General features: G+C 56.8%; 1 protein-coding gene across 2 annotated transcripts in view; it reads left to right on the top strand.

The window, feature by feature from the left end:
- The first annotated feature begins 584 nt into the window (after positions 1–584).
- INPP5F (inositol polyphosphate-5-phosphatase F) overlaps positions 585–9,939 on the top strand; it is a 31,253-nt gene continuing 21,898 nt past the window's right edge. For both annotated transcript variants that reach the window (XM_075258022.1, XM_075258021.1), the window contains exon 1: positions 585–818. In XM_075258022.1, the coding sequence (XP_075114123.1) occupies positions 722–818 (97 nt within the window). In that variant the 5' untranslated portion in view covers positions 585–721. The remainder of the gene's footprint in view (positions 819–9,939) is intronic.

The following is a 9,939-nucleotide window of genomic DNA, read 5'->3' as shown; positions in this document are numbered from 1 at the left end:
TGGCCCCCATAGACTATAATGGCCCCCCATAGACTATAATGGCCCCATAGACTATAATGGCCCCCCATAGACTATAATGGTCCCCCATAGACTATAATGACTCCCCATAGACTATAATGGCCCCCCATAGACTATAATGGCCCCCATAGACTATAATGGCCCCCCATAGACTATAATGGCCCCCATAGACTATAATGGCCCCCCATAGACTATAATGGCCCCCCATAGACTATAATGGTCACTGTTCTCCGGTAACGCTGCGCTGCCTGTGTGTGTCCCTGCTCTCCGGTAACGCTGCGCTGCCTGTGTGTGTCACTGTCACTGCTCTCCGGTAACGCTGCGCTGCCTGTCCTGTGTGTGGTTGTCACTGTCCCTGCTCTCCGGTAACGCTGCGCTTCCCGTCCTGTGTGTTTTGCGCTGCTATAGTGTGTTGTGGTTGTCACAATTATGGCCCCTCCCCTTGTTGAGTTTCCATAGTGATGTCGGCAGGAGGCGGGGTTACGGTCTCCATTACCTGTTTCATTTGCCTTTTGCTGTTGGGCGTGGTCTGCGGAACAGACCAATGGGCGGCGACTGACTATATTGTGGGTGAGGTCGGACCGCACCACGTCCGGCTCGGGGGGCGGATTTGGTCTGTACCACCTCTTCCGTGCGGCAGATATGTGAGAGCCTTGGTCGCCGCCACACCCGCTGGATATTCCGGGCTCGCTGCTTCCCAGTAATGGAGCTTTTCCAAGCCAAGGACCATTACATCCTGCAGAGAGGGGAGCGGGCCCTGTGGTGCAGCCGCCATGACGGGAGTCTGAGTAGCCGTCCAGGTCAGTAGTGGGGAGAGAACAGGTAGAGGGGGTGATGGGGGGGCAGGTAGAGGGGGTGATGAGGGGGGGGGGCAGGTAGAGGGGGTGATGAGGGGGGGCAGGTAGAGGGGGTGATGGGGGGGCAGGTAGAGGGGGTGATGGGGGGGCAGGTAGAGGGGGTGATGGGGGGGCAGGTAGAGGGGGTGATGGGGGGGGGGAGGTAGAGAGGGTGATGAGGGGGGGAAGGGACAGGTAGAGGGGGGGAGGGGACAGGTAGAGGGGGGGAAGGGACAGGTAGAGGGGGGGAGGGGACAGGTAGAGGGGGGGAGGGGACAGGTAGAGGGGGTGATGGGGGGGGGCAGGTAGAGGGGGTGATGGGGGGGCAGGTAGAGGGGGTGATGGGGGGGGCAGGTAGAGGGGGTGATGGGGGGGGCAGGTAGAGGGGGGTGATGGGGGGGGGCAGGTAGAGGGGGTGATGGGGGGGGGCAGGTAGAGGGGGTGAGGGGGGGGAGGGGCAGGTAGAGGGGGTGAGGGGGGGAGGGGCAGGTAGAGGGGGTGAGGGGGGGAGGGGCAGGTAGAGGGGGTGATGGGGGGGGAGGGGCAGGTAGAGGGGGTGATGGGGGGGGAGGGGCAGGTAGAGGGGGTGATGGGGGGGGAGGGGCAGGTAGAGGGGGTGATGGGGGGGCAGGTAGAGGGGGTGATGGGGGGGCAGGTAGAGGGGGTGATGGGGGGAGGGGCAGGTAGAGGGGGTGAGGGGGGGAGGGGCAGGTAGAGGGGGGGAGGGGGGGAGGGGCAGGTAGAGGGGGGGAGGGGGGGAGGGGCAGGTAGAGGGGGGGAGGGGGGGAGGGGCAGGTAGAGGGGGGGGAGGGGGGGGAGGGGCAGGTAGAGGGGGGGAGGGGGGGAGGGGCAGGTAGAGGGGGGTGATGGGGGGCAGGTAGAGGGGGGGAGGGGCAGGTAGAGGGGGTGATGGGGGGGCAGGTAGAGGGGATGAGGGGGGGAGGGGCAGGTAGAGGGGGGTGATGGGGGGGCAGGTAGAGGGGGGGGAGGGGCAGGTAGAGGGGGTGATGGGGGGGCAGGTAGAGGGGGTGAGGGGGGGAGGGGCAGGTAGAGGGGGTGAGGGGGGGAGGGGCAGGTAGAGGGGGTGATGAGGGGGGGAGGGGCAGGTAGAGGGGTGATGAGGGGGGGAGGGGCAGGTAGAGGGGTGATGAGGGGGGAGGGGCAGGTAGAGGGGTGATGAGGGGGGGAGGGGCAGGTAGAGGGGTGATGAGGGGGGGAGGGGCAGGTAGAGGGGTGATGAGGGGGGGAGGGGACAGGTAGAGGGGTGATGAGGGGGGGAGGGGACAGGTAGAGGGGTGATGAGGGGGGGAGGGGACAGGTAGAGGGGTGATGAGGGGGGGAGGGGCAGGTAGAGGGGGTGATGGGGGGGCAGGTAGAGGGGGTGATGGGGGGGCAGGTTGAGGGGGGGAGGGGCAGGTAGAGGGGGGGAGGGGGGGAGGGGCAGGTAGAGGGGGTGATGGGGGGGCAGGTAGAGGGGATGAGGGGGGGAGGGGCAGGTAGAGGGGGGTGATGGGGGGGCAGGTAGAGGGGATGAGGGGGGGAGGGGCAGGTAGAGGGGGTGATGGGGGCAGGTAGAGGGGGTGAGGGGGTGAGGGGCAGGTAGAGGGGGTGATGGGGGGGCAGGTAGAGGGGGTGATGGGGGGGCAGGTAGAGGGGGTGAGGGGGGGGGAGGGGCAGGTAGAGGGGGTGAGGGGGGGGGAGGGGCAGGTAGAGGGGGTGATGAGGGGGGGAGGGGCAGGTAGAGGGGTGATGAGGGGGGGAGGGGCAGGTAGAGGGGTGATGAGGGGGGGAGGGGCAGGTAGAGGGGTGATGAGGGGGGGAGGGGCAGGTAGAGAGGTGATGAGGGGGGGAGGGGCAGGTAGAGGGGTGATGAGGGGGGGAGGGGACAGGTAGAGGGGTGATGAGGGGGGGAGGGGACAGGTAGAGGGGTGATGAGGGGGGGAGGGGACAGGTAGAGGGGTGATGAGGGGGGGAGGGGACAGGTAGAGGGGTGATGAGGGGGGGAGGGGACAGGTAGAGGGGGGGAGGGGACAGGTAGAGGGGTGATGAGGGGGAGGGGACAGGTAGAGGGGGTGAGGGGGGGAAGGGACAGGTAGAGGGGGTGAGGGGGGGAAGGGACAGGTAGAGGGGTGATGAGGGGGGGAGGGGACAGGTAGAGGGGGGGAGGGGACAGGTAGAGGGGTGATGAGGGGGAGGGGACAGGTAGAGGGGGTGAGGGGGGGAAGGGACAGGTAGAGGGGGTGAGGGGGGGAAGGGACAGGTAGAGGGGGTGATGAGGGGGGGGAGCAGGTAGAGGGGGTGATGAGGGGGGGGAGCAGGTAGAGGGGGTGATGAGGGGTGATGAGGGGGGGGAGCAGGTAGAGGGGGTGATGAGGGGGGGGGGCAGGTAGAGGGGTGATGAGGGGGGTAGAGGGGTGATGAGGGGGGGAGGGGACAGGTAGAGGGGGTGATGAGGGGGGGAGGGGACAGGTAGAGGGGGTGATGAGGGGGGGAGGGGACAGGTAGAGGGGGTGATGAGGGGGGGAGGGGCAGGTAGAGGGGTGATTAATAAGACTGATCCCTTACAAGGTGCTGTCTGCGGCCGGAGGGATCGGGTCACATTTTCCCTCCTGGCCATTAATAATTCAGTGTGACATCTCCCTGCAGAGGACGGATCCTTGTCTGCTCATTAACATTTATTATGGCCGCTCTGTCTGTGGCTTTGGCTGTGACCCCCCCCCCCCCCCCATACAGGGAGACCCCACTCCAGGTTACAGCGCAGATTCGGGATCCTACAAGGGAGTCTTATCTTAGTCCATTATCCTGAACCTTACACAAGGCAGAGACTGAAGAAACTATAACAGAAGTCACTAAGAATGAGAGAGGGTCAGAGCAGCAGCCAGGGGGCGACTACAGGGTGTCCTGTCATATGTGACACCCCCCACCCAATATGGAAAGCTGCTGCCTCATGGTGGAACACTTATATAAAAATCTATAGTTATATTGTGCCAAGATATGCTACAATGTATAGAGTAACAAGAGGACGGGGATCACTGGTCACAAGAGCTTACAATCTATGAAGAGAGAGGAGGACACAAGAGGAGTGAGGACCCCGCTCACAAGAGCTTACAATCTATGAGGAGATAGAGAGGACACAAGAGGAGTGAGGACCCCGCTCACAAGAGCTTACAATCTATGGGGATATAGAGAGGACACAAGAGGAGAGAGGACCCCGCTCACAAGAGCTTACAATCTATGAGGAGATAGAGAGGAGGACACAAGAGGAGTGAGGACCCCGCTCACAAGAGCTTACAATCTATGGGGATATAGAGAGGACACAAGAGGAGAGAGGACCCCGCTCACAAGAGCTTACAATCTATGGGGAGATAGAGAGGACACAGGAGGAGTGAGGACCCCGCTCACAAGAGCTTACAATCTATGGGGATATAGAGAGGACACAAGAGGAGAGAGGACCCCGCTCACAAGAGCTTACACTCTATGAGGAGATAGAGAGGAGGACAGAAGAGGAGTGAGGACCCCGCTCACAAGAGCTTACAATCTATGGGGATATAGAGAGGACACAAGAGGAGAGAGGACCCCGCTCACAAGAGCTTACACTCTATGAGGAGATAGAGAGAAGGACAGAAGAGGAGTGAGGACCCCGCTCACAAGAGCTTACAATCTATGGGGAGATAGAGAGGAGGACACAAGAGGAGTGAGGACCCCGCTCACAAGAGCTTACAATCTATGAGGGGATAGAGAGGACACAAGAGGAGTGGGGACCCCGCTCACAAGAGCTTACAATCTATGGGGAGATAGAGAGGAAACAAGAGGAGTGGGGACCCCGCTCACAAGAGCTTACAATCTATGGGGAGATAGAGAGGAGGACACAAGAGGAGAGAGGACCCCGCTCACAAGAGCTTACAATCTATGGGGAGATAGAGAGGACACAGGAGGAGTGAGGACCCCGCTCACAAGAGCTTACAATCTATGGGGAGATAGAGAGGAGGACACAGGAGGAGTGAGGACCCCGCTCACAAGAGCTTACAATCTATGGGGAGATAGAGAGGAGGACACAAGAGGAGTGAGGACCCCGCTCACAAGAGCTTACAATCTATGGGGAGATAGAGAGGACACAAGAGGAGAGAGGACCCCGCTCACAAGAGCTTACAATCTATGGGGAGATAGAGAGGAGGACACAAGAGGAGTGAGGACCCCGCTCACAAGAGCTTACAATCTATGAGGAGATAGAGAGGAGGACACAAGAGGAGTGAGGACCCCGCTCACAAGAGCTTACAATCTATGAGGATATAGAGAGGACACAAGAGGAGTGAGGACCCCGCTCACAAGAGCTTACAATCTATGGGGATATAGAGAGGACACAAGAGGAGAGAGGACCCCGCTCACAAGAGCTTACAATCTATGAGGAGATAGAGAGGAGGACACAAGAGGAGTGAGGACCCCGCTCACAAGAGCTTACAATCTATGGGGATATAGAGAGGACACAAGAGGAGAGAGGACCCCGCTCACAAGAGCTTACACTCTATGAGGAGATAGAGAGGAGGACAGAAGAGGAGTGAGGACCCCGCTCACAAGAGCTTACAATCTATGGGGAGATAGAGAGGAGGACACAAGAGGAAGTGAGGAACCCCGCTCACAAGAGCTTACAATCTATGAGGGGATAGAGAGGACACAAGAGGAGTGGGGACCCCGCTCACAAGAGCTTACAATCTATGGGGAGATAGAGAGGAAACAAGAGGAGTGGGGACCCCGCTCACAAGAGCTTACAATCTATGGGGAGATAGAGAGGAGGGACACAAGAGGAGAGAGGACCCCGCTCACAAGAGCTTACAATCTATGGGGAGATAGAGAGGACACAGGAGGAGTGAGGACCCGCTCACAAGAGCTTACAATCTATGGGGAGATAGAGAGGAGGACACAGGAGGAGTGAGGACCCCGCTCACAAGAGCTTACAATCTATGGGGAGATAGAGAGGAGGACACAAGAGGAGTGAGGACCCCGCTCACAAGAGCTTACAATCTATGGAGAGATAGAGAGGACACAGGAGGAGTGAGGACCCCGCTCACAAGAGCTTACAATCTATGGGGAGATAGAGAGGAGGACACAAGAGGAGTGAGGACCCCGCTCACAAGAGCTTACAATCTATGGAGAGATAGAGAGGACACAGGAGGAGTGAGGACCCCGCTCACAAGAGCTTACAATCTATGGGGAGATAGAGAGGACACAAGAGGAGAGAGGACCCCGCTCACAAGAGCTTACAATCTATGAGGAGATAGAGAGGAGGACACAAGAGGAGTGAGGACCCCGCTCACAAGAGCTTACAATCTATGAGGAGATAGAGAGGAGGACAGAAGAGGAGTGAGGACCCCGCTCACAAGAGCTTACAATCTATGGGGAGATAGAGAGGAGGACACAAGAGGAGTGAGGACCCCGCTCACAAGAGCTTACAATCTATGAGGGGATAGAGAGGACACAAGAGGAGTGGGGACCCCGCTCACAAGAGCTTACAATCTATGGGGAGATAGAGAGGAAACAAGAGGAGTGGGGACCCCGCTCACAAGAGCTTACAATCTATGGGGAGATAGAGAGGAGGACACGAGGAGAGAGGACCCCGCTCACAAGAGCTTACAATCTATGAGGGGATAGAGAGGACACAAGAGGAGTGGGGACCCCGCTCACAAGAGCTTACAATCTATGGGGAGATAGAGAGGAAACAAGAGGAGTGAGGACCCCGATCACAAGAGCTTACAATCTATGGAGAGATAGAGAGGAGGACACAAGAGGAGTGAGGACCCCGCTCACAAGAGCTTACAATCTATGGGGAGATAGAGAGGACACAGGAGGAGTGAGGACCCCGCTCACAAGAGCTTACAATCTATGAGGAGATAGAGAGGACACAGGAGGAGTGAGGACCCCGCTCACAAGAGCTTACAATCTATGGGGAGATAGAGAGGAGGACACAAGAGGAGAGAGGACCCCGCTCACAAGAGCTTACAATCTATGGGGAGATAGAGAGGACACGAGGAGTGAGGACCCCGCTCACAAGAGCTTACAATCTATGAGGAGATAGAGAGGACACAAGAGGAGAGAGGACCCCGCTCACAAGAGCTTACAATCTATGAGGGGATAGAGAGGAGGACACAAGAGGAGTGAGGACCCCGCTCACAAGAGCTTACAATCTATGGGGAGATAGAGAGGAGGACACAAGAGGAGAGAGGACCCCGCTCACAAGAGCTTACAATCTATGGGGAGATAGAGAGGAGGACACAAGAGGAGTGGGGACCCCGCTCACAAGAGCTTACAATCTATGGGGAGATAGAGAGGAGGACACAAGAGGAGAGAGGACCCCGCTCACAAGAGCTTACAATCTATGAGGAGATAGAGAGGAGGACACAAGAGGAGAGAGGACCCCGCTCACAAGAGCTTACAATCTATGAGGAGATAGAGAGGAGGACACAAGAGGAGTGAGGACCCCGCTCACAAGAGCTTACAATCTATGAGGAGATAGAGAGGACACAAGAGGAGTGAGGACCCCCGCTCACAAGAGCTTACAATCTATGGGGAGATAGAGAGGACACAGGAGGAGAGAGGACCCCGCTCACAAGAGCTTACAATCTATGGGGAGATAGAGAGGACACAAGAGGAGTGAGGACCCCGCTCACAAGAGCTTACAATCTATGAGGAGATAGAGAGGAGGACACAAGAGGAGTGGGGACCCCGCTCACAAGAGCTTACAATCTATGAGGAGATAGACAGGAGGACACAAGAGGAGTGAGGACCCCGCTCACAAGAGCTTACAATCTATGAGGAGATAGAGAGGAGGACACAAGAGGAGTGGGGACCCCGCTCACAAGAGCTTACAATCTATGGGGAGATAGAGAGGACACAAGAGGAGAGAGGACCCCGCTCACAAGAGCTTACAATCTATGGGGAGATAGAGAGGACACAAGAGGAGTGAGGACCCCGCTCACAAGAGCTTACAATCTATGAGGAGATAGAGAGGAGGACACAAGAGGAGTGGGGACCCCGCTCACAAGAGCTTACAATCTATGAGGAGATAGACAGGAGGACACAAGAGGAGTGAGGACCCCGCTCACAAGAGCTTACAATCTATGGGGAGATAGAGAGGACACAAGAGGAGTGAGGACCCCGCTCACAAGAGCTTACAATCTATGAGGAGATAGAGAGGAGGACACAAGAGGAGTGGGGACCCCGCTCACAAGAGCTTACAATCTATGGGGAGATAGAGAGGACACAAGAGGAGAGAGGACCCCGCTCACAAGAGCTTACAATCTATGGGGAGATAGAGAGGACACAAGAGGAGTGAGGACCCCGCTCACAAGAGCTTACAATCTATGAGGAGATAGAGAGGAGGACACAAGAGGAGTGGGGACCCCGCTCACAAGAGCTTACAATCTATGAGGAGATAGACAGGAGGACACAAGAGGAGTGAGGACCCCGCTCACAAGAGCTTACAATCTATGAGGAGATAGAGAGGAGGACACAAGAGGAGTGGGGACCCCGCTCACAAGAGCTTACAATCTATGGGGAGATAGAGAGGAAACAAGAGGAGTGGGGACCCCGCTCACAAGAGCTTACAATCTATGGAGAGATAGAGAGGACACAAGAGGAGTGAGGACCCCGCTCACAAGAGCTTACAATCTATGGGGAGATAGAGAGGACACAGGAGGAGTGAGGACCCCGCTCACAAGAGCTTACAATCTATGAGGAGATAGAGAGGACACAAGAGGAGTGAGGACCCCGCTCACAAGAGCTTACAATCTATGGGGATATAGAGAGGACACAAGAGGAGTGAGGACCCCGCTCACAAGAGCTTACAATCTATGGGGAGATAGAGAGGACACAGGAGGAGTGAGGACCCCGCTCACAAGAGCTTACAATCTATGGGGATATAGAGAGGACACAAGAGGAGTGAGGACCCCGCTCACAAGAGCTTACACTCTATGGGGAGATAGAGAGGACACAGGAGGAGTGAGGACCCCGCTCACAAGAGCTTACAATCTATGGGGAGATAGAGAGGAGGACACAAGAGGAGTGAGGACCCCGCTCACAAGAGCTTACAATCTATGGGGAGATAGAGAGGAGGACACAAGAGGAGTGAGGACCCCGCTCACAAGAGCTTACAATCTATGAGGGGATAGAGAGGACACAAGAGGAGTGAGGACCCCGCTCACAAGAGCTTACAATCTATGGGGAGATAGAGAGGAGGACACAAGAGGAGTGAGGACCCCGCTCACAAGAGCTTACAATCTATGGGGAGATAGAGAGGAGGACACAGGAGGAGTGAGGACCCCGCTCACAAGAGCTTACAATCTATGAGGGGATAGAGAGGACACAAGAGGAGTGAGGACCCCGCTCACAAGAGCTTACACTCTATGAGGAGATAGAGAGGAGGACACAAGAGGAGTGAGGACCCCGCTCACAAGAGCTTACAATCTATGGGGAGATAGAGAGGAGGACACAGGAGGAGTGAGGACCCCGCTCACAAGAGCTTACAATCTATGGGGAGATAGAGAGGAGGACACAAGAGGAGTGAGGACCCCGCTCACAAGAGCTTACAATCTATGGGGAGATAGAGAGGAGGACACAGGAGGAGTGAGGACCCCGCTCACAAGAGCTTGCAATTCTAGTCTTTCTGTGGGTCTCCACGTGACTGTAGTGTGACTTACACCAGGAAGGAGACAGTCAGCAGGTTACTGGCAGGACCCCTAAAACAAAGAGTCTCAGGCAGGGACTAGTTGGTGCAGTTAGGAAATCATGAAATATTGTGCGTGGAGACCCCAGAACAAATATATCGTATAGTGACCCCAGAACGAAGCTTCCCCGTCTCTGACATCAAACTGAACAACCTCGGTGCAAGTAAGCTGTATACCTCCACTGATAAAAAACGGAGCCGTCCCTGGGACTGCGGCACTCCCTCATCATACTGCGGGGCTAGGGAAAGTATGCTGCCAGTGTGCAGGTATACAGATGTGGCAGATACAGAGATACAGATGTGGCAGATACAGAGATACAGATGTGGCAGATACAGAGATACAGATGTGGCAGATACAGAGATACAGAT

Source organism: Leptodactylus fuscus, chromosome 10 (genome assembly GCF_031893055.1).
Source record: "Leptodactylus fuscus isolate aLepFus1 chromosome 10, aLepFus1.hap2, whole genome shotgun sequence".
Lineage (NCBI taxonomy): Eukaryota > Metazoa > Chordata > Amphibia > Anura > Leptodactylidae > Leptodactylus > Leptodactylus fuscus.
Note: the sequence above shows the minus strand (reverse complement) of the source record. Positions and strands in the feature narration are given on the sequence as shown.